The sequence below is a fragment of the Drosophila simulans genome, unplaced genomic scaffold (genome assembly GCF_016746395.2).
Source record: "Drosophila simulans strain w501 unplaced genomic scaffold, Prin_Dsim_3.1 Segkk87_quiver_pilon, whole genome shotgun sequence".
Taxonomy (NCBI): domain Eukaryota; kingdom Metazoa; phylum Arthropoda; class Insecta; order Diptera; family Drosophilidae; genus Drosophila; species Drosophila simulans.
The window spans coordinates 123,315-148,358 of NW_025416883.1; the positions used below are offsets into that span (position 1 = coordinate 123,315).

The 25,044-nt window shown below is 43.4% G+C and overlaps 1 protein-coding gene and 2 pseudogenes across 1 annotated transcript; 1 reads left to right on the forward strand and 2 right to left on the reverse strand.

Annotated features, from left to right (window-relative positions):
- Nucleotides 1-6,791: 6,791 nt before the first annotated feature.
- LOC123327439 lies at nucleotides 6,792-11,362 on the reverse strand (annotated as a pseudogene).
- A 2,729-nt stretch (nucleotides 11,363-14,091) lies between these two features.
- LOC27208877 (NADH dehydrogenase [ubiquinone] 1 beta subcomplex subunit 2, mitochondrial) lies at nucleotides 14,092-14,746 on the reverse strand. Its single transcript, XM_016184427.3, has 3 exons — nucleotides 14,587-14,746; nucleotides 14,406-14,529; nucleotides 14,092-14,352 (listed from the first exon to the last, which is right to left on the reverse strand). Exons 1-3 carry the CDS (start codon nucleotides 14,673-14,675, stop codon nucleotides 14,281-14,283), a joined length of 285 nt encoding a protein of 94 aa, XP_016025917.2. The 5' UTR covers nucleotides 14,676-14,746; the 3' UTR covers nucleotides 14,092-14,280.
- Nucleotides 14,747-20,399: 5,653 nt separating this feature from the next.
- Nucleotides 20,400-25,044, forward strand: LOC123327440 (annotated as a pseudogene).

Genomic DNA, 25,044 nt, shown 5'->3' on the forward strand with positions numbered 1-25,044 from the left:
TTTGTTTCTCGAGGCACTTGGTAGAAAATTTTAATCCTCATCTATATTATGCAGTTGAGTGTTAAGAGCAAATTCGTTTGAGGTCTGTTCTTCATTGTTGATAGTACCCCTAGTCCTGTTGGAGTTTGAGGTATCAGGTCTGTTGTGTTCGTAATTACGGTTAGTTTACATATTTTTTGGCATTATTGTACGTCATTTCTTTTGTATTGGTAGTTGTCTCTTAAATTCGGGGTGTATTGCTGGTACGTTCTCTTTCTATCGTAGTCTCTTGCTCTGTGACTATCGTTTTGGTTGCCCTGATATCTTCTCTAATATCTGTCAAATGGTCCGCTTTCCTGCTTTTTTTATTCCCTCTTCTTGATAGCCTAGAAGGCTTGGAGGTTGGTAGGTCTCATGGACCTTACCGCTAGTCCGAGTGGGCCTTTGATACCCCTTATGAACGTATTTAAACAGGTGTCCGCGAAAAATTTCTTCTTTCTTTTAATAGATATTGGTTCGTATTCTTTAGTGTCGGTTAGTTTGAAAAAGGTCGTTCTAATTTCGCAGATTTTTTCGAATAAAGTTTGAATAGGAAGTTTAGCATCAGCGAGGTTATGTAGTTCGGATAAGAGAGTTTGTTCGTCTCGCTTGTCGGAACAATGCAAAATTAATGAGTCCTTGATTTCATCCCAGTTAAGGCTTAGCCATGTCGTTAGTTATGTATCATCCGTTTGCCCCGACACTGTTTTTGCACGTCACACCGAACACGTTGTGGAGGCCGAAAAGAACCGCATCGAACTTGTTGTTCGGTGGCAACGAGCTCCCAGTGATGTGTGGGCGTATGGCCTGATGTCGAGTTTGTTGACATTTTTTGATTTTCTGTTAGCTTGTTTTTCTCTTCCTTTTTGTATACCTTCTTTTACATCACTACACGGCTTATCACAATACAAGACTTATTCATGACTTTCAACCTGGTTGCAGATGTCCCTTGGGGTTGTATCCTGCGCCAGGATACCAGACTGCGACAGTTACCAGTATCTCCTGAGGGTGGTGTACTTCCGCATGGAATTTTGCTTTAAACAATCGGCCTTTTCTCTTCTGTGTTCCAAACTGAACTGAATTTACTTTATTTCTCGAATAAGAGCTTAAGCTATGCTGTTGCGGCAGTTCCAGTTATTCATCCGAACTGTCGCAATTGACATCCTGTCCAATGCTGACTCGGCATTGCAATCTTCTTGCATCACTTCGGCGATGAAATCCTTCTAGGAGTCTTGGCGGGTGGTACCGAATTGCGTATACACTGTATGGTCGAATAGGTAACTCGCGCGTTTCGATGTATTCGCAGGAGATAACTGAAGCATACTGATCTGCTCGTTTTTCTAGCTGTCCCCCACTCGGGGACAAGGTAGCGACGTATCGTCGTGCAGCAAGACAGGCGCCGCATCGTTGTCGCCCCGCTCCAACGGTAATGTAACGGTGAAGAGAAACAACCACAATGCAAAGACGCAAAACATAAAATGATGAAATAATTTGAGATAATGCGAAATATTTACACTCTAAGAAACCAGCAATCTTTATACTCCGACATATATATGACGGAGCGTAGATTTAATCCAAATTGTGAAGCGAGTCCCTGTAGTTTTCCTCTTTTTAATTCTGGCCGCTGCGTGTGTGTGCTTTTCCTCGTTCTCTTCTCGATAGACACGCACGGCCACACTACTATCAGGGCCACACTCGATCTCAATGTTATTGAAATCTCACAATCGATTACAACTCGTCCTATCGATAAGTCTCGTGAACAGTTGACCATCGATAGGGCGCCTATTTCAAAATATCATTCCCTTCTCCGACACGGCCATTCTGATAAATTACACGCCCTCGTGTATGAGCTACCCTCAACCTTCAACCTTCAGTTGTACTTTTAATGTGACAATCTTATTCATTAACAACTTTGAATTTTTTAACTTAATCTTTAACATTCATTATTCATTTCTTAGAATTCTTCAATTTCTTGACTATTTCGTTCATTTAAGCAATTTCTTTTCAAATCAAAATTTTATTAATTTTCCTCCTTTCATCTCGTCTTTACTTATTCTATTTTTTCATTTTCTTTTCTCATTTTCGTCTCTTATTTTCTTCTCTCATTTTCTTTTCTCATTTTCGTCTCTTATTTTCTTCTCTCATTTTCTTTTCTCATTTTCGTCTCTTATTTTCTTCTCTCATTTTCTTTTCTCATTTGCTGCATGGCGCAAAACTGTCGATATAATTATGGGAGAAAATGTGTTTAAGGAAGCGCCTTGGTTATGGCACTAAGCAACTCATTACAAGGAGGAGCGTCCCAATGGTTATCCCAGATTTGCTACAGTGAATTAAGTGGCCAGAATTCAGAGAATTATTTACAAAAGGATATGATAGTGTAGAGACGCCGGCCGCCACTTTGTTAAACATCCTCAACGATGGCCCAAGAGTAAATGAGTGTTTGTCTGTATATGCCAGCAGGCAAGTAACGGTATTGCTCTCGAAGTGGAAAGAAATGAGCAATGAAGAAATTGCTGTATCGGTCGTGCTCGCGCATGTAGCTCAAATAGACCACCGACTGCAGCGTATATTATTCACAACGAATATCCAGATACGAAGCGAATTGGAAAACAACTGCGTGCCTTTGCTTTTGGTAATCGCAATTACCAAAAGTTACCAGAATGCTTGAGCAAGGCAAGTTCCGTTATTGAGTGGGCATCATTTGTGTGTGTATCAAATGAGCCTGTTGTTGTTGTCGGTAGAGTTTCGTGGAAACGAAGTAAGGATGATGAAATAATGGAATGGAGTTGAGGAATAGAAGGAAAGCATAGAGAGGGCGACGCTTGAGTGAATTAGTCTGGTTTGTGCGATCGAAGGGACAACACGCAGGCGACTTGCTGGCGACTTGGACAATATGGACGCTGAAGTGAATGATAAGTCGCGCTCGGCTTCTCCGACATATATTATCTCATAGTCGTATTCCAGTAATTGTAGTTTCCATCGAACTAGTTTTGAATAAAAATCTTAAATTTCTGTCCGTATAAGTAGGGGCGAAAGTGTTTTGTTGCCCAGATAATGGCTAACATTTCTTTTTCTACGGTTGAATAGTTTATTTCCGTATCAGATAGCGTTCTGCTAGCGAAGGACACAGGCCTATCGTGGTAAAGCGTGCCTTGAGATAATACCGCCCCTATGGAGAAGTTACCAGCATCCGTGGTTTATATAACGGGTTTGCTGAAGTCGGGGTATTGGAGGATCGTTGCATAGCAGCGTTTTGCAAGTTTCAAAGGTTCTAATGTATTCCTCATCTATTTTGACTGTTGTTTTGCCTTTTGGTTGTTGTGTCAGAGTATTGGTGATCGCAGCGAAATTCCTTATGAATTTGCTATACTAACCGAGTAGTCCTAGAAATGACTTAATTTTTTTTAGGGTTTTTGGCATAGGCAATGCCTTAATGGCAAGTAACTTTTGAGGGTTAGGTTTTATACCAGAATTGGTAACCGCGTGACCCAGATATTCGATTTCTTTCCGGAAAAATTTAGATTTCTCCGGTTGGAGTTTTAGGTTAGCTTTGCTTAGTTTGTCAAATACCAGCTTTAGATCATTCACATGTTCCTGGAGTGATCACGAAAAGACTATGATGTCGTCGAGATAAATTAGGCAACATTTACCGTAAAGGTCACTCTTTGGAAGGTTGCTGGGGCGTTGGTGAGGCCGAAAGGCATTCTTAAAAATTCGAATTGTCCGTCTAATGCCAAAAAGGGCTTCTTGCTACTGTCTTTGGTATGCATATCCACTAGATGGTACCCACTTGCTAAGTCTAGAGCTGTGAAATATTTTGCTCTACCTATCCTGTCTAAAATAGGTAAGCCCCAAGGGGAGTGGCTGTGCCTAATAATATTTTGGGCCAAAAGTTTTGTTAATTGTCTTCGTATCTCCTGTCTTTCTTTGGGGCTATACCGGAATGGTTTTGAAAGGTACGGTAAATTCCTCCACCTTTAAGTGGTCAGTCTGCAGTGAGGTAAGAATGTCGGTCTTGTCTTGGGGTATGTTGTCACTGACCTCAAAAAAGTCATTTATTTTGATAAAATCGTTCTCTGTGTACTTCTCAACTTGTAATGCTGAGTAGAGACCCAGTTTTTGTTTGTCTTGTTATTTATTGACCACTTCCATGAAACTAAGGTTGTTCTTAACCTGGTACAATCCTCCTGATATGAAGATGTCTTCTGAAATTTGTGTTGTTTCGCACCAAAAGACGCCGTTAGCGATGCTAACGGGTAGTTTCAATATGTTCTTGAAAATTTCCTCTAGAACGTGGAGTTCTGAGGCTGTATTGTTTGTTAGTACCGATTTTTGAATATTCACTATTGCCTTCACTCTTTGTAAGATCTCCATACCAATTAATCCATCGAATAATTGGTGGAATCTAAACAGAATTAGTTTGTAAGATGTATTATCTGAGAATTGTTTGACTAAGGGTACTCCGGTTTCTTGGTCGACTTCGTGCACGTTAAGTGCGGGATTAATTGAAATTGTGTCTATTTTTTGGGAATTTTAGAGGGTATCCGGATTTTAGGTGGATTATAACGTATGGCAAGGGGGACCCGGTCTCTCGTTTAATTAAGTACCGTGTTTGTTTCTCGAGGCACTTGGTAGAAAATTTTAATCCTCATCTATATTATGCAGTTGAGTGTTAAGAGCAAATTCGTTTGAGGTCTGTTCTTCATTGTTGATAGTACCCCTAGTCCTGTTGGAGTTTGAGGTATCAGGTCTGTTGTGTTCGTAATTACGGTTAGTTTACATATTTTTTGGCATTATTGTACGTCATTTCTTTTGTATTGGTAGTTGTCTCTTAAATTCGGGGTGTATTGCTGGTACGTTCTCTTTCTATCGTAGTCTCTTGCTCTGTGACTATCGTTTTGGTTGCCCTGATATCTTCTCTAATATCTGTCAAATGGTCCGCTTTCCTGCTTTTTTTATTCCCTCTTCTTGATAGCCTAGAAGGCTTGGAGGTTGGTAGGTCTCATGGACCTTACCGCTAGTCCGAGTGGGCCTTTGATACCCCTTATGAACGTATTTAAACAGGTGTCCGCGAAAAATTTCTTCTTTCTTTTAATAGATATTGGTTCGTATTCTTTAGTGTCGGTTAGTTTGAAAAAGGTCGTTCTAATTTCGCAGATTTTTTCGAATAAAGTTTGAATAGGAAGTTTAGCATCAGCGAGGTTATGTAGTTCGGATAAGAGAGTTTGTTCGTCTCGCTTGTCGGAACAATGCAAAATTAATGAGTCCTTGATTTCATCCCAGTTAAGGCTTAGCCATGTCGTTAGTTATGTATCATCCGTTTGCCCCGACACTGTTTTTGCACGTCACACCGAACACGTTGTGGAGGCCGAAAAGAACCGCATCGAACTTGTTGTTCGGTGGCAACGAGCTCCCAGTGATGTGTGGGCGTATGGCCTGATGTCGAGTTTGTTGACATTTTTTGATTTTCTGTTAGCTTGTTTTTCTCTTCCTTTTTGTATACCTTCTTTTACATCACTACACGGCTTATCACAATACAAGACTTATTCATGACTTTCAACCTGGTTGCAGATGTCCCTTGGGGTTGTATCCTGCGCCAGGATACCAGACTGCGACAGTTACCAGTATCTCCTGAGGGTGGTGTACTTCCGCATGGAATTTTGCTTTAAACAATCGGCCTTTTCTCTTCTGTGTTCCAAACTGAACTGAATTTACTTTATTTCTCGAATAAGAGCTTAAGCTATGCTGTTGCGGCAGTTCCAGTTATTCATCCGAACTGTCGCAATTGACATCCTGTCCAATGCTGACTCGGCATTGCAATCTTCTTGCATCACTTCGGCGATGAAATCCTTCTAGGAGTCTTGGCGGGTGGTACCGAATTGCGTATACACTGTATGGTCGAATAGGTAACTCGCGCGTTTCGATGTATTCGCAGGAGATAACTGAAGCATACTGATCTGCTCGTTTTTCTAGCTGTCCCCCACTCGGGACAAGGTAGCGACGTATCGTCGTGCAGCAAGACAGGCGCCGCATCGTTGTCGCCCCGCTCCAACGGTAATGTAACGGTGAAGAGAAACAACCACAATGCAAAGACGCAAAACATAAAATGATGAAATAATTTGAGATAATGCGAAATATTTACACTCTAAGAAACCAGCAATCTTTATACTCCGACATATATATGACGGAGCGTAGATTTAATCCAAATTGTGAAGCGAGTCCCTGTAGTTTTCCTCTTTTTAATTCTGGCCGCTGCGTGTGTGTGCTTTTCCTCGTTCTCTTCTCGATAGACACGCACGGCCACACTACTATCAGGGCCACACTCGATCTCAATGTTATTGAAATCTCACAATCGATTACAACTCGTCCTATCGATAAGTCTCGTGAACAGTTGACCATCGATAGGGCGCCTATTTCAAAATATCATTCCCTTCTCCGACACGGCCATTCTGATAAATTACACGCCCTCGTGTATGAGCTACCCTCAACCTTCAACCTTCAGTTGTACTTTTAATGTGACAATCTTATTCATTAACAACTTTGAATTTTTTAACTTAATCTTTAGCATTCATTATTCATTTCTTAGAATTCTTCAATTTCTTGACTATTTCGTTCATTTAAGCAATTTCTTTTCAAATCAAAATTTTATTAATTTTCCTTCTTTCCTTCTCGTCCCTACTTATTCTATTTTCTCATTTTCTTTTCTCATTTTCGTCTCTTATTTTCTTCTCTCATTTTCTTTTCTCATTTTCGTCTCTTATTTTCTTCTCTCATTTTCTTTTCTCATTTTCGTCTCTTATTTTCTTCTCTCATTTTCTTTTCTCATTTTCGTCTCTTATTTTCTTCTCTCATTTTCTTTTCTCATTTTCTAACAACATTATCATTTTACCACTCAGGGTCAGGTACCGCCACGTAGCCATCGATAAACTGTGTACTTCCATACACCTTCCGCCTACTGTCTCTTTCAACAGTTTCCATTTCATATCTTTCAACAACTTCACTTACTGTCTCTTTCAACAGTTTCCATACCATTTCTTTCAACAACTTCTCTTACTGTCTCTTTCAACAGTTTACATATCATCTCTTTCATCAACATCACTACTGTCTCTTTCAACAGTTTACATTTCATCTCTTTCATCAACATCACTACTGTCTCTTTCAACAGTTTCACCTGGCGGGCTAACATCGATCTCCAGCTCGCTTGGCACCTGCCCATCTGGCAATCTTCTTAATCTCTCATGCGCATACTTATACCGCCTATTACTTTTCAAACTCTTTAAAGTATATCTGTCATTATCCAATACCTCAATAATCTCAAATGGTCCTCTATATTTAGCATCTAACTTAGTCTGGTTTCTCTCACTATTATTTAGCAACACAAAATCTCCAACACTGAATTTTACTATCTTAGCTCTGCCTTTATCAAATCTTTCCTTCTCATACTTTCCTGATCTTTCTATATTCTCTAAAGCTTGGGTTCTTATCTTAGTCAGATCTATTTCAGTTTCTGGTTCATGAATGGGAACAAGGCCTAAAGGTCGAGCAACCTTTCCCATTAATAATTCTAATGGACTCGCTTTTGTTATCTTATTAGCAGTACAATTAATAGCTAATTGCACGTCACCCAATGCCTCTTGCCACGATCGAGAACTCATTTCAACAGCTGTTAATAAATTTTTCAAGGTACTCATAACTCTCTCAACCTGGCCATTACCTCGGCTTGCTCCTGTTGCTATCAAATGTAATTTTATCTTTTGTGAAGAGCAAAATTCAACGAACTTAGCACCTGTAAAACTTCTTCCCTGATCAGCCACAATACGAATAGGCCATAAATAGCATTTTCACAGCTCTCTGCACTTAATGTGAACGTGTGGTAGAGATAAACATACTTGGTAAATGCATCTATCTGTACAATAACATATTCTTTACGATCGCTTTTACCACTAAGCTTGCCTGATATGTCTATGTGAACAGTATGCCACGGAATGTTTACGTTGGGAATAGGATGTAATTCCATTTGTAATTTTCCAGAAGATGATTTGGACACTCGGCAGGTTATACAATTTTCAACAAATCTTCGAACGTATTTGGCCATGCCCTCAAATCAATAGAAATCGTAAACCTTGTCAAGTGTTTTCTCCCAGCCCAGATGCATTATGGATTCATGTACTTGGTTAATAACTGACCATCTAAATCCACGAGGCACCACTGGCAAACATAGATCTTGCCATTTCTTTGTATGATTCTATACAAAACTCCAGCTCTCAAATCATATGTCTTAGCCAAATCGAATGGACATTCATCATTGTTCAGCTTGGCAACGATTTCTACGATATCTTGATCTTTCTATTGCTCTGCACAAATCCAATTCTCAGATACTTCAGTTAAGTCGATTCGCTTTTCAACAACTTTCGCATATTCAGGGGAATTTTCCGGAGGAAGTGGATTTCTGGAAAAGAAATCGGCATGAGCCATACGCTTGCCTTCTCTATACTGTATGTCAAAATCGAAATAAGCCCATATAAAATGTCTGTAAATAAGCCCACCAGCGATAGACTCTACAATCAGTGAATATTACAAACTTTCTGCCATGTAAGTAGTGCCGGAAATGCTTGACTGCATTTACCACCGCAAGAGTTTCCAACTCATACGAAGTATATTTAGATTCGCATACACTTGTTGTCTTACTGTAGTATTCCCCTACATACGGTTTATTTTCAATTCTGTGCAAGAGTATAGCACCATATCCGATTGCACTCGCATCGGTGTGTAACTCTATTGGATATTGCGGGTCAAAGATAATCAAAACTGGTTTATTAGTAAGAATGTGAATAATTTTTCTACGAATTTCCTCATGTTCTATATTCCACTCAAATTTATTTTTCTCTGAGGTGAGAAAATATAAAGGCTTCATTAGCTGTGAAAATCCTGGAACAAACTGACGAAAGTACGATGCTAACCCAATGAACTGTCTCAATGTTGTCACTGACCTAGGAGGTGGCAAGGCATTCAAAGATTATACTTTGCGAGTATTTGGACTAATCTCACCTGCTCGTACTTCGAATCCTAAATATTGGACAGAAGTCCTCAGAAAGAAGCATTTTTCAACATTGAATGAAAATCCTGCCTTTGATAAAATATCCAAAACAATCTTTAACCTTTCGAGTGCCGTTTCCTTGGTTGGAGCTACAATCATTATGTCGTCCATATACACAATGACATACGAATAAGCGACCTCGCCTAATGCCTTTATAACTGCTCTTTGAAAGACTGATGGCGCATTCTTAAGTCCAAATGGCATCGACAGGAACTCATATTGGCCGTCAGGGGTGACAAATGCCGTGTACTCGACAGAGTTCGGATGCATAGGAACCTGATAATAGCCACTTGCCATGTCCAAGCAGGTAAAGAACTTTGCACCACGCAACCTGGCTATCTGATCAGATATTAAAGGCAACGGAAACTTGTCAGCTACTGTATTCGAATTCAATTCTCTATAATCCACACAAAGCCTAGCTGATCCATTCTTCTTTTTCACCAATAGAACAGGGCTCGCAAAAGGGGAGCTACTCGGTCTGATAACTTTGCAATCTAATAATTCTTGAACTTTGTTTCGAACCACATCTCTCTCACTGGGGCTCAATCTACATGGTCTTCTCTGTACCGTTTTTGTCTCATCAATCAATCGAATTTTCATTTCTCCCGAATTTACGCGAGTCTGAGGCGTTCCCGCTCATGTTTTTAGCAAAACTCTCTTTAATCAAAGAGCACTCTGCTCCAGAGTCAAAGATAATTGGAAAGTTCTCACCTCGTAGCAGCATACTTGACTTTGGTTCATCCACCACGCACAGCTCAGCTCTCTTCTCGTTCCAAAATCCAGCTCCACCACTTGCCATATTTTTGGGGCATTGTGAAGCTATATGACCTTGCTCCTGGCAGCGATATCAAGTTATACTGCCTTTAAAATGCTGCTGAAATGATTGGCTTCCTCGGTGATCCTGTCTCGACATGCCAGCGCTCTGCTTCCTGTTTCGGCAGTCAATCATCTTGTGCCCCATTTTACCACAAAGATGGCACTTCAAGGGCGCGAACTTAGCTCGCTTTCCTCCAGATTCCTCATTTCCAGAATGATGTGTGCGCCTGTCAAAAGCGAAGACCTGCAACTCAGCCTGTAGGTCGCGTCTATTCTTGATCTCGGCAGTGTAGGCAATTCTTTGTAATCGGCGATCAAAGTTGGCCAAATGTCCCAAAACCACAGACACAGCCATCCTCTCGGTATCCAAGCCCTTCCATTTGCAAACGAGTGACGTCACCATGCGACTAGCATATATGGCAAGGCATTCACTGTTGCCTGGGCGACTGTTCAGTAACTGTAAAAACATGGCGGCTGGCGTCCTGCATTTGCATAGCGTTGTTGGAATAACTGCTTAAATTCCAACCATGTCACACCAGCATAGCACACTTCTGACAGCCATTGGGACGCACTTCCTTCCAGCGATTTTGTTAAGGCCAATATTAATGCACTGCCTTCCAGAAGTTTTTCAGCCACAATAATATCAACCGTAGAGCACCATTGAGTAGCGTCGGCGACTGGAATGTCGGCGTTAAACTTTGGCAATGTGACGACGCCATTTTGTGCCGGTTCTCGCACAGACGCTTGCAGTGTTTTTGCCAATTCCAAGAAACTTTGGTTTTGGTGCTCCATCAAGATGCGCAGTTGGTCCTCCATGGTGTGCAGACGAAGGCACAATCCCACTTCTGGTGACGGAGCGTAGATTTAATCCAAATTGTGAAGCGAGTCCCTGTAGTTTTCCTCTTTTTGATTCTGGCCGCTGCGTGTGTGTGCTTTTCCTCGTTCTCTTCTCGATAGACACGCACGGCCACACTACTATCAGGGCCACACTCGATCTCAATGTTATTGAAATCTCACAATCGATTACAACTCGTCATATCGATAAGTCTCGGGAACAGTTGACCATCGATAGGGCGCCTATTTCAAAATATCATTCCCTTCTCCGACATATATGTATGAAATTAAAATTTTTTCAAACTTTGGCATTCTCATTACCTGACGCTGTAATAGAAGATATCACCGATAAACAAATAGGCTTTTACAGGGTTTTTGTTGATAGGCTAAATGCATATTTCTCACCAAGCAAAATTCCAGTTTTGAGAGACATTTGTTTGGCCCCACAAAAATGGGAAACAGAAATGCGATTTTTAGTTACTAAAGCAGAAATCGAATGGATTTGTCTCTAAAGGACAATTCAATTAATTAAAGGACAAACTGTCAATTATGACAGTTGGGCCGAAATAAATCTAAAAAAAAATCTAGAAAAATATTACACCCTTTCACATATGATAGATGCCTGTCAAGTCGATGGGGAAATTAATAAACAGTCGGAAAGGATGCGATCTGAAACGATAAAGAAACCAGAAACCGAAGGAGTAAGGAAAATCTCAGCAGGGCATATGAATTCAAATAGATCCTTTAAATGTGGTAGATGTGGTCGTAAGCGCGAGAGAACTCAGGACCAATTTGACTATGCCAATCGTCAACGCAGCAAAGTGCGTTGGGTAGAGGTAAAAAGCGATCTGAAACCTGGAGGAAATTGTTTTAAGATCCACAGTGACGATGACTTATTAACTGTCAGGTTGGTGGGCGCGTAATTTCATTAGTAATCGATCAGTAGTAGTAGTAATCGATAATCAGGATCTCGATTCAATCTAATAATCCCAAAAGACTGGTCCATGTCTTCAAGCGGAATAGGCAGAAGTATTTAATGTTCGACCAAATTCAACGAACAGTTTTAGAGGCTATACTTTACAAGAATTGCTGCACGTAATTTGCGTTTTTGAAGCTCCCCATTAGGTTTGAATCCTGAGGTATTTGCTTCATTTGTTTTGTAATAAAAAACGAAACATTGGGAAAGGATACGGCACTCAAATTAAATGTCTTACGTTTGGGACTCGAATTAAAGAAAATTAAAAATGTCACGCCGCTTCCAAATTGGAAAGGCCAGCCCTAAAATTATAATTAGATGCAACCATCAAACCGATTCAGCAACCAATAAGATGTATACCAGTTGCACTTGAGGACAAAGTAATCGCAAAATTGGAAGAAGCTGTGGGTCTTGACATTATTGAGCCATCAATAGGTCAATCACCTTTGATATCACCTGTGGTCATAGTATTCTAAGAGAATGTCAATATTAGAATTTGCATAGACATGAGTCTTGCTAATAAGGCAATCTTAGGAGAGAACTATCCACTGCCTGTATTTGAGACATTTATGACGAAATTAAGGGGAGCAAAGCACTTCACACGATTCTTAAATTCTTGGGGCACATTTTATCAGACAAAGGCATTGAAATAGATCCAGAAAAGGTGACAACGATTCTTTCATTCAGAGACCCCAAAAACAAGGAGGAAACCCGAAGTTTTTTAAGTCTGGTTACATACGTTGGTAACTTCATTCCCGACCAGACCAATCGTACAGAACCCCTAACAAGATTGCTAAACAGGGAAATCAAACTTAAGTGGGACGAGACAGAAACAAAGGCTTTTGAAGACCTAAATTTGGCGAAAGTGCCGAGCTCCGAGGACGCCAGTCCAGTTGCGTAAGGAGCAGTACTTTTGCAATTCGATACCACCAGCGATCCAAAGATTCTCTCAGATCGAGAAAGAAAGCCTGGCTCTAGTGTGGGCAGTTGAAAAGTTCCATTTTTATTTAGCCGGACTAAAATTCGAATTGGTGACAGACCACAAGCCATTAGAAATCATCTTAAAGCCAACTTCAAAATCCCAAGCTCGAATTGAGCGATGGCTGTTACGCCTACAAGCTTTTAAAAACAAGGTCATCTACAAAGCGACTGGCAGATAACTGAACATAATGCATTTCAGGTTATTGAGTACACTGTCCCTACATTAATAACAATAAACCAAATATCTGCGGACTGATAACGGGAGACAATATATTAGTACGATTTTCGAACTATACTGTAACACCAAAGACACTAGAATAACAAGATGCATACATTTGTTTGGCACTATGCAGCCACTTTTTTACTTTACATATTTGGGGAGTTTTGGGCAATTTCGTAGCAATATGAAATTGCGTGCTTTTTAAAAATATCAAATTGGAATATTACAAAAAAACCGAAACTGAAAAACAACTGAATCTAATCTGCATTTTAAATAAGAAAAATTGTTCATTTACATACATCATATTAAGTCAAATAACTTAATAAATATACTAAATAGTTAAAACAAATACGAAGGAAATTATTATAACTACTGTAATTTAAAACATAAATTTTCCAAAAAGAAGACAGTACATTGAGAAATAAATATTTCGTAAAAATAATACGTTGTAGAAAATAAAAATTTACAAAATAAATAAAAATATGAAAACTATTTATTGCAAAAGTCATATCTTAAGGCACGCAGTGCGGACACAAGCACTCAACAAGCATTGCCTTATTAATTTTTCTAACATCGCAAACATGACAAATATTCTAATAAAAAGTCATTTTTGAATTTTTTTTCGTGATATTATGATTCGGCTATTACTATTTCTAAGCTTTATTTAAATAATAATAACGTTAAGGCAATGCAAAAGAATTTTTCGCATGGTGCCAATTGATCAAAAGTAATATAGATTTAAAGTCTAAGTACTTCTACGATGAAGGGCATATTTTGTCAAATTTACAATGCATGAGCATACGTGTGCACACATACAGTTGTCTGCTATCACTGTATGCGTAGAAAAGAGCTGTTCGCTATAGCGCTCTCCGCTCTTTCTCTCTCGAACAAAAATTCTAGAGAGCCTGGAGCCACCTCTAGAGCCCCGCCGAAAAAATCGTGTGCCAAATAATTGTATGGCGTTACGTATCTTGTTATTCTAGTGTCTTTGCTTATACGGTGTAGCAGTTGGGAACAAAAGAAAATTTAATAAAATACCTACAATTCCGGAAAAAATAAAATTTATTCCAATCGAAAACCTTCGCGGAAAATCTAAACCGATCTAGAACTCTATGCCAGAAAAGCAACGCAAGTTGTATTGCACTTCAGTTCAATTAATAGTATTGTTTATTTTGTGTAATAGATAATATATGCACTTATTCATACATACATGTTAGTTGCTTAAAAAAAATTGAATGTTAAAAAGAGTATTACGGAACAAATAAACCAGAATAATATAATTACATGGCTACATATCGCATTTTAATCAACATTTATGGAGTAAGCTTGAACATATGTTTAAAATCCATCCTTTGAAACACCCAACTCTGTGTTGCTCCATTTCCTTGAGTTAGGATAATCGAATTCCCCCTGTGAATGTTTTAATATAAAATATATATATGTATATATATTCATTATCTTACCGTTATGTGGTCAGGTTCATGCCATAAGTGCCAGATTACCCACCACCACATAGCTCCAGCAACAGTTACAGCACCAATTTTAGTTGCCTTTGAATGGGGAGGGGGGCCATTACGGTAAGATACCCTAAAATAGTAATGTAAGTTTAAAATGAAATATAATTGAATAGGTTTCCCAACTTACACATGACTTTTCCTTTGAATTATGTTACGACCTAAGATCGTACGAGGAAAACACCCGATTGAAGAACCCAATCTAAAAGCAAAGCTCATCGTCTGCTCGAAATTAGTTTAAAAAAAAACTTATAAAACTACTTTTATTAAACTTGTTTTTTATTGACAAATAATTCAATGTTTTCGTGATATAAATGGATAGTTCGGTATTTCTACAAACTTAATACCCTGTCCATATTTGTAGCATGAATGAATAATAACGGGTTCCCAATAGTACGTTTGTTTTTGACATTTAAGGGTGTTCCAGAACTTGTGTCAAACTGACTTTTTATATTACGAAATAAAGTCTTTCGATTTGAAGGATATCGATGAAGCCGATCCCACCAATGATTCGGTATATTCACCAAAAAACAAAATAACATAAAGAAAAAGAAAGACATAACATTAAGAAAAACTAATTAACATTAGTTTTTAGTAATATGCCATATTATACCCGTTACTTGTAGAGTAAAAGGGTATACTAAATTAGTTGAATAGTATGTAACAGGCATAAGGAAGCGTTTCAGACCATATAAAGTGTGGGAACCGGTGCGAGAGAGTGACCGTCAGTCACACAAAGATAGGAACGATGTTCCACTCCCGGATGGCAATGACGCTGATCGCCAGTAGGACGCGAATCACCATACAGAGTGGATGTACACCAAATAGCTCATATAAAGAAGTGAAATTATCGATGTAAACCACTACTTTGTATACCTAACTTAAAAACATAATAATAATACTATTTTGCAAACAATATTCTCCTTTCTCCGTTATTCTCCTTTCCCTTATCGTTCTATGATCGGTTAAACAAAAAAAAAAAAAACAAGAACAAGAAAGAGCGTTAAAGCACCATATTTAAAAAGAGCGTAAAAAGATATTCGGATACGCAGAGAAATAATGTGTGTGGAAGAGCGTTAGAAAATATTTGTAAACGCAAAGGAAAAAAAATATATGGTTTAAGAGAATTTGGTAGTACAAATAAAACCAATTTTGAGACAAATAAAGCTGACTTTAAGTCAGGGACAGTACCAGAGTACAAGCCGGAACAAAATATACTCACACGTATATGGGAAAATATATATGTCGAAGTATGCTCGTCTTCCATTAGAGCGTAGCGCGGTTTGATGTTTTCGCAGGCGATAACTCAAGCTTACTGATCTGCTCGTTTTTCTAACTGCCCCGCAATTACCTGGAACCACACTCGGGGACAAGGTCGCGACGCATCGTCGTGCAGCTTGACAGGTGACGCATCGTTGTCGCCCCGATCCAACGATAATGTAACGGTGAAGAGAAACAACCACAATGCAAAGACGCAAAACATAAAATTATGAAATAATTCGAGATAATGCGAAATATTTACATTCTAAAAAACCAGCAATCTTTATAATCCGACATATTTAAGTTAACACGCCGCTGATGCCCCCAGCACTTGTCGTCGGTCATTGAGCCCTTCAGGAGCGTATGCAGAAACCGTGTACAACAAAGTTGCACTTCGGCAATACGGAATGCCAGAGTCAGCGGAATAGTCGCTGCCATATGAGACGGCCGCACATCGGGCCGTCGCATTACCGACGGAGGCTACTGGGCATTTACAACGTTCTTATGCCGACCGTCCCTTGAGAATAAAACTGTTTCATTCTCACTACAACGAAGCAATAAAATTATTTAACCCAACCCAAACCTTCTGGAAGTTCTAATGGAAAATTCCCTCAGGGCGTCCTTCGGCCTGCCTTAACTGGCGCCCGAACAGTGTTTTTTTTTTATTATTATATATATGCGGACCTACCGAACCGTAGATGGCGTACTAAACAAAAACCTCCGCTCGTTCACATGTCCTTGTCAAGCTCACCGGGACTGCCAGTCAAGGTATTACATCGGTGAACAGGGAGTTGAGGCAAGTCGTACTCCGTCTTCTTGTTCGTCTTCCCTTTTGGTCCACCTCCTTGACTCTTCACTCTTCAGTCGCCTTTTACGACAAGCCGAGCGCACTGTGGTAGTATTCTCGCCCCGCCGCCACACGGGGTACCCCTTATCCAACAATCCTGTTGTTGGCCATCTCGTCCATACGTACGCTTCATCATAGTGACGATTATCTCGTGTGCCGCCTCCCATACGAATTTGTCCGCCATCATTGCAGCAAGCAGGCTGTCGGGCTGAGAGGTGCGCCAGCGAGTGACTCCAGCTGGGCCTTCTCCGCGACGAGCCTGCAGCTGTGCAGAAGTATGTGTTCTGCTGTTACCACTGCATCTGTGCAATAGAGGCTCTGGGAATTATCCACTTTGTGAAACCTAAATAGGTACCCACGGAAGCATCCATGGTCCGTGAGTAACTGGGTCAAGTGGTAGACCACCACTTTGTGCTCACACTCAGCCCATGTTGTTAGGTCCGGAATAAGACCGTACGTCCAAAGACCTCGTTGCGACCCTTGCCACCTGGTTTGCCAGGCTCCTCGGATCCATTCTTGGATTTCAGTATGGGAAAACCCTTCTCGCGCTAGGTATAATCCCTTTATCTCCAGCTGGTTGGGTACAACATCTGAGAGCGCATGCGCTGCGTCACTCGAGATGGTTCTGAAGCCTCTGATGAGTCTCAGAGCCATTGTGCGAGATACTGCACTCGCGCTATCCAAGTATGACATTTTACTGGTTACACAGCTCCATATAGGGGCAGCATAGAGCAGCGTTGCTTTTGTAACAGCACCAAGAAGTCTCCTAGCCGGAAATCTGGGTCCTCCCACGTTGGGCATGATTCTTGCCAGAGCTGCAGCAGTCATTGCCGGTTTTCTACTGGCATAAATTGCGTGGTCCTTAAAGGAGAACCTACGGTCTATTAGGACTCCCAGGTACTTCAGGGATCTTGCAGAGACTATAGCTTCACCCTTAACTACGACCTGCATTATTCAACGGTCTTTGTGCTGCTCAAAAGGACCACTTCAGTCTTATGTGCAGCAATTCCTAGGCCGACTTTCTCTAGCCACTCCGTGATCGTCCTGATTTCCATATTGCTGTTGTCCTGTAGCTCCGGTATTGTCTTAGCGACCGCTGTAACCGCAACGTCGTCAGCGAAGCAGTGCAGCTCCACGCCACTGGGCTTGCTGATGCTCATAATCCCATCATACATAATGTTCCACAAGATCGGTCCAATAACCAACCCTTGAGGAACACCTGCGGAGACTTGGTGACTTCTTGGACCAGCTTCTGTTACATACGCGGTCCCTAAAAATAGTTCCCAGTTATACTCCGTATGTATCCGGGTATTCCCATGCTGCGCATTGCTCCGAGGATGTTGTGCCATCTCGCTGTGTTGAATGCATTCTTAACATCGAGCGTAATGATAGCACAGTACTGTCTTGCTAGCAGCTAGCAGTAGTCTTGCCGTGGCAGCTGCTTTAACAATTGCACCCGGTATACCATCAATGCCTGGAGCTTTGTTTGTCTTAATTCTCTTTGCAGCTTCGACGACTTCGCATGATGTGATACTCGGAAACTCGGATGCAGGTGGCTCTATTGCTGGTTGCCATAAAGTGTCCTGTCTAGAGAACAGCTCCGAGACAATGATAGCCAGGGCAACCGGATACTGTGGAGTTCCTGCACCGGCGCCTTTGAGTTTTTTGCGTACTACTTTGTAGGCGAGGCCCCAAGGGTCTTTGTCTACGATAGTAAGAAGCTCCTTGAATGCATTCGCTTTTGCTGCAGCTATGCCGTTCTTGAACTCAGCTCCTTAGCTTTGTAAGAATCGATGCATTATTCATGGTGCGGATGCCCTCTGGATCGCTGCGCTTGCCTCCTTGCCCTGATGCAATCCATCCGAAGCTGCTGTAAAGGAGCACTCCAACAGGGGGCTTGCGTTTCGCATTCCTTTTTCTCGGCATTACTGCATCGCACGTTGCTTTGAGCGTATCCATTAGCACAGTCACCATGGTCTCCGCGTGTCCATTTGTGGTCTCCGTAAGTTCAATTGAACGAGATCAGGTTATGATCGCTCAGCGATATGTTTTCTAGCACCATCTAGTTCGCGTTCGCCACTAAGACTCTGCTGACAATGGTGACATCGATAAAAGACGAACCTCTGTCGTTACTAAACGTCGTTTGAGCCCGTCATTAAGCTGTACGAGCTCCAGAAAGTTCATGGCTTCGATTACCGCACGTCCTCTTTGGTTTGAAGTCCGACTGTCCCATGCCGTAGCCCAGGCAATGAAGTCATCTCCTATGACTGCTGGTCTGCGTCCACTTGCATGGTCAACAAGCTTTCCAAGCATGTCCTCGAATTGCTCTGGACTGTCGCTAGGTGGAGCATAGCAGCTGTAGAAGTGGACTTCTTTTATTTTTGCGTATGCAATGCCGCGCCTTGGTACAGCTTTCCACTCATCTATAGATAGGTTAGTGTGGCATTTGATAGCTGCCTTACCTAGCTCATTAAGGAGGACCCCTAAGTTTCCCACACCAGGAAGGTATGGTTCACTTGCCGCAGTGTGTAGTGGTTGCAATTTAACACATAATTTTTCTATATTTTGTTGCGGGCACAGTACGCGCATTACACATTGCACATCGCACATTGAGACCAAGTCTACATCGCCGTGAAGACGGACGTCTTAAATTAAGGCTGCGCGAAATACTCGAAGTTAATAAAGGCGAAAAGGCACAAAGGTCGGGGATAGACCAAAGGGCATACTCACCAGGATGAATCCTGCATTCGCATTCGAGACCCAACGGCACGTGACACGAGAGACAAAGGCATAGATTCTGAACTCTCAGCCCTTAACAACAGGGCGATAGAGCTGTATGAAGGTACTACTAGCGAGCACCGCTTGAAGAGCAGTGCTACCCAGACGGAGGTACAAAAGCCTACCAAAAAGGCTCCTCACAATGCGCAGGTACCCAAGGTGCAAGTGCCCAAAGTCCAGGCGCCCAAGCCAAGCAACACTACGTCGGGTGGCAACGGTGAAGAAAAGGCGACATCTAAACCTAACGAGTCCAAGCCAGGCAGCTACGCATCTGTCGCCAAGAATGCTAGCACGGGTGCAGAGTAGACCAAGGCGAAGCCTATGCGCCTGCGTAAAAAACCTGAAGCACTGATCGTAAAAAAGACAGGTGAGGCTTCGTACGCAGAGATGCTTCGGAAGATAAGATCGGACCCGAGCCTTAGCGAACTGGGCAGTTTAAGAGCGATCTGGAAGCGGCGCTCAATGACTTGACCTCTGTGCGCACGGGAGCGCAAAGAATAGCACTATCGTGCAGCGGACTGGACGAGGCTATGACAGCAGAGGAGCTCCACAGTTGCATGGTCCCCAATTCCAGGGCCTGCAGATAAATCATGAAGATATCAGGGGCCTTCGCAGAATGCGGGATGGAACGCAGATAGCCTCAGTGCTGCTGAACGCGAACGATGTCCTTAAATAGGGCACCTTAATCGTTGGATGGTCAAGGTGTCTCATTACCCAGGACGTCCGACCCACGAGATGCTACAGGTGTCTGGGCTACGGTCATCGATCAGCAACCTGCACGGACAGTGACAGGGCAGACTGCTGTCTTAGATGCGGTGAGCGTGGGCGCAAAGCAAAGGGGTGCGTTGCAGCAGCAAAATGCCTGATCTGCAGCAGCGAGGTGGACAGAAACCACCCGACGGGTAGCTTTGCGTGCCCGAACTACAGAGCGAGCCTAAAAGAAGCCAAGAGCCACCTTAATGCACGCCCATATTAGCGTAGTACAGCTCCATGTCAATCATTGCGCAGCAGCTTAGAGCCTCCTGGCCCAGACTGCGGTGGAGCGCAATGTAGACATAATGCTCCTAAGCGAACCCTACGTCACTGGTAGTGGACAAACATCCATGGTCCTAGACGAGTCAGGTAAAGCAAGGTCTAGTGGACAACAACAACTGGATGGTCCATGACGTCATAACGCTGAGCGACCACGCTCTGATCTCCTTCAGTCTCTCCCCGGAGTGCACGCCCAGGAGACGGCAGAGTAGAACAGCCGGGCAAGCATGGTACACCAGGAAGATCGATGAGGCCATGCTGGCCTATCAGATCAATTCCCGGTAAATCCCAAGTGGGGACGCTGAGAGCATGGCGGCAGGTCTCATGAATATGCTGGGAAGAATTTGCGACGCAACCATGCCAAAGAAAAATAAGGTACAGCGCAAACCACCCGTCTACTGGTAGAGTGCCTCCCTAAGCCAACTACGGTCTAAGGGTAGGAGAACGGCGCAACGAGCCAGAGGCTGTACCCACCACGCGGAGCTCTTTAAGGCTTTCAGAAGGAAACGCATAGAGTTCAAGCACGGCATTGCAGCTGCCAAAGCGCGGTCGTATAAGGAGCTGCAGGATGGTGTAGACAGCGATAACTGGGGCCTCGCCTACAAGCTTGTTACCAACAAGCTAAGGAGGAGACCGGTAACCCCATCCGACCCGGGGGTCCTGGCTAACATTGTAGGGGAGCTATTTCCAAGGCAGACCACACTATGGAGGCCAACAGAGGCAGCCCCCGTCTTCTGTACGGAATCTTCCCAACAAGGTGGAAAAGCCAGAAACTAGTCCTGTTGCCGAGGCATGGGACCAGCATAAAGGACATAGCTGGAAAACTGTTCGAACGTATTCTGTACACTCGAATAGAGGCGATCAACGGCCTAGGACTGCGCAAAATGGCTTCCGGAAAGGAAAGAGCACACTGGATGCTCTTTCGGCCGTTAGTTACATCGCCAAGACCGCTCTTTCTGGTGATAGATGTTTAGGGGGCAGGAAGAAATACTGCGCAATAGTAACCCTGGACGTAAAGAACGCTTTTAACACCGCCAGATGGCCCGTAATCCTCGCAGCCATGAACCGCATGGGGATCCCGGAGTACCTCAGGATAGCCGTTGGCAGCTACTTTAGTGACCGAGTCCTATGGTACGACACGGAAGATGGCATAAAAAGATACTGAGTTGCGGCAGGTGTTCCCCAAGAATCGGTACTTGGACCAATCCTGTTGAACATTATGTACGATGGGATCTTGGGCATCAACAGGCCCGTACTACTTGAATTTATAGGATATTGGAGTGGACCGTTTTAGAAAGGGAAAAGGCATAAAGGTCGTGGACAGACCAATAATCATCCGCTCACCTCTTTGGTGCCTAAGTAGAGGCTCTTGTGTCCGAGTAGAGACGGATTAACCTCCATCACCCTATCTAAATCCTGGTGCTCCACGTCCGCAAGGGGATAATCGTTGCCGCTACTGTTTAATGGATAGTCCAACGGGGGGCAGTGCCCTCCACGGCGTCGACCCTTTTGGGATAAGATCCAGGATGTCGAGGTCTCCGATGAGGGTTGCAGAAATAACGGTGCAGGGTGTGGCAGCGACGTCGGCAATACCCAATAATGGCAGTGCTACGGAGGTGGCTAGGTTGGCCTCGGCAGCATCCATAACGACAAGCCAGATAATCATTGATCTTATCAGAGTGCCGACGCAAAAAATAGCGTCGAAATCTCCACCTGGTTCGCCAATACGGCCTTTTGACCTGTCGGCATACCAAAACGTAGGCTTGCGGGGCCTTCTGGACATGATGAGTGCCAGAATAAATATTGCATTATCCGCATTTGAGACTCAGCGCCACGTCACTAAGGTAACCAAAGGCGCAATCACGGAGCACATTCAGAGTTGCCAACCAAGCCTACCAAAACGGATAATTCTAAGGTAAAGGAACCAAAGCCGGTCAGCTACGCGACTATTGCCAAGGACGCGAGTGCAAGGGAGGGGTGGGCTAAAGTAATGCCGAAGCGCTCGCGTAAGAAGCCGGAGGCAATCATCCTCAAGAAGACTGGTGAAGCTTCGTACGCCGACATGCTCCGTACGCTGAAAGCCGATCCCAATCTAAGCGACTTTGGCAAACAGGTCAAAAAGATAAGAAGGACCCAACAGAGCTACTGCTCGAGATAGAGGGCAAAGCCTATGCCAGCGTTCCCGCATACAGAGGAGTGATAGAGGGAGCCCTCAAAGTAGTGGCTGCGGTACGAATGGGTGCACAGCGAATGGCGCTAACATGCAGTGGAATGGACGAGGCAACAACAGCTGAGGAGCTCCACAGAAGTCTAACCTGCCAATTTCAAGGCATACTGGCTAAACCAGAGGATGCGGGATGGAACGCAGTCAGCCCCAACGACGTGGCTCGGTAACCGTAGGATGGTTCAAGAACCATGCGACAGGTGGCTTCGCATGCCTCACCTACAAAGCCCATACTTTAAAAGAAGCTAAAAGCCGCCATAATGATGCTAAGTCAAATTAAAGTCATACAGATAAACGTCAACCATTGCGCAGCCGCACAGAACCTTTTGAGTCAGACATCGAGCGCAATGTGTACCTAGCGCTACTAAGTGAACCATACCTTCCTGGTGTGGGAAACTTAGGGGTCCTCCTTAATGAGCTAGGTAAGGCAGCTATCAAATGCCACACTAACCTATCTATAGATGAGTGGAAAGCTGTACCAAGGCGCGGCATTGCATACGCAAAAATAAAAGAAGTCCACTTCTACAGCTGCTATGCTCAACCTAGCGACAGTCCAGAGAAATTCGAGGACATGCTTGGAAAGCTTGTTGACCATGCAAGTGGACGCAGACCAGCAGTCATAGGAGATGACTTCATTGCCTGGGCTACGGCATGGGACAGTCGGACTTCAAACCAAAGAGGACGTGCGGTAATCGAAGCCATGAACTTTCTGGAGCTCGTACAGCTTAATGACGGGCTCAAACGACGTTTAGTAACGACAGAGATTCGTCTTTTATCGATGTCACCATTGTCAGCAGAGTCTTAGTGGCGAACGCGAACTAGATGGTGCTAGAAAACATATCGCTGAGCGATTATAACCTGATCTCGTTCAATTGAACTTACGGAGACCACAAATGGATACGCAGTAGGGTACTGCAAATGCAGGAGGTAGCTACCGCTCCGAATGTCTGCTGAACATTGTGGGCAAACTCTTTGAGCACATAATATACGCACGCATAGAGCTTATCGCCGAGAGTCCCACAGGCCTTCAAAGCCAGCAGTATGGCTTCCGGAAGGGGAGAAGTAGGCTCGACGCTCTCACAGCCGTTACAAATGTAGCCAAGAACGCACTCGATGGTGACCGATGGTTAGGCAGCAGTACTGTGCTATCATTACGCTCGATGTTAAGAATGCATTCAACACAGCAGATGGCCCAACATCCTCGGAGCAATGCGCAGCATGGGAATACCCGGATACATACGGAGTATAACTGGGAACTATTTCAGGGACCGCGTATGTAACAGAAGCTGGTCCAAGAAGTCACCAAGTCTCCGCAGGTGTTCCTCAAGGGTTGGTTATTGGACCGATCTTGTGGAACATTATGTATGATGGGATTATGAGCATCAGCAAGCCCAGTGGCGTGGAGCTGCACTGCTTCGCTGACGACGTTGCGGTTACAGCGGTCGCCAAGACAATACCGGAGCTACAGGACAACAGCAAAATGGCAATCAGGACGATCACGGAGTGGCTAGAGAAAGTCGGCATAGGAATTGCTGCACATAAGACTGAAGTGGTCCTTTTGAGCAGCACAAAGACCGTTGAATAATGCAGGTCGTAGTTAAGGGTGAAGCTATAGTCTCTGCAAGATCCCTGAAGTACCTGGGAGTCCTAAAAGACCGTAGGTTCTCCTTTAAGGACCACGCAATTTATGCCAGTAGAAAACCGGCAATGACTGCTGCAGCTCTGGCAAGAATCATGCCCAACGTGGGAGGACCTAGATTTCCGGCTAGGAGACTTCTTGGTGCTGTTACAAAGGCAACGCTGCTTTATGCTGCCCCTATATGGAGCTGTGTAACCAGTAAAGTGTCATACTTGGATAGCGCGCGTGCAGTATCTCGCACAATGGCTCTGAGACTCATCAGAGGCTTCAGAACCATCTCGAGTGACGCAGTGCTTGCGCTCTCAGGTGTTATACCCATCGATCTGGAGATAAAGGGATTATACCTAGCGCTAGAAGGGGTTTCCCAGACTGAAATCCAAGAGTGGATTCGAGGAGCCTGTCAAAACCAGGTGGCAAGAGTCGCAACGATGTCGTTGGACGTACGGTCTTATTCCGGACCTAACAACATGGGCTGAGTGTGAGCACAAAGTGGTGCACTACCACACTTGACCCAGTTCCTCACGAACCACAAATGCTTCCGATATTTAGGTTTCACAGAGGGGATAATTCCCGGTGCCACTATTGCACAGATGCAGTGGAAACAGCAGAACACATACTTTTGCACTGCTGCAGGTTCGTCGCGGAGAAGGCCCAGCTGGAGTCACTCGCTGGGGCACCTCTCAGCCCGAGAGGCCTGCTTGCTGCAATGATGGCGGACAAAGTCGAATGGGAGGCGGCACACGAGATAATCATCACTATGATGAAGCGTGTTCGAATGGACGAGATGGCCAACAGGATTGTTGGATAA

Excerpts from the sequence above, each read along its gene's own strand:
- LOC27208877 (XM_016184427.3), bottom strand. The coding sequence starts at position 14,675 with ATGAGCTTTGCTTTTAGATTGGGTTCTTCAATCGGGTGTTTTCCTCGT. Across the intron at positions 14,530-14,586 it reads ATTCAAAGGAAAAGTCATGT|GGTATCTTACCGTAATGGCC; the intron begins GTAAGTTGGGAA and ends TTACTATTTTAG. Across the intron at positions 14,353-14,405 it reads ATGAACCTGACCACATAACG|GGGGAATTCGATTATCCTAA; the intron begins GTAAGATAATGA and ends AAACATTCACAG.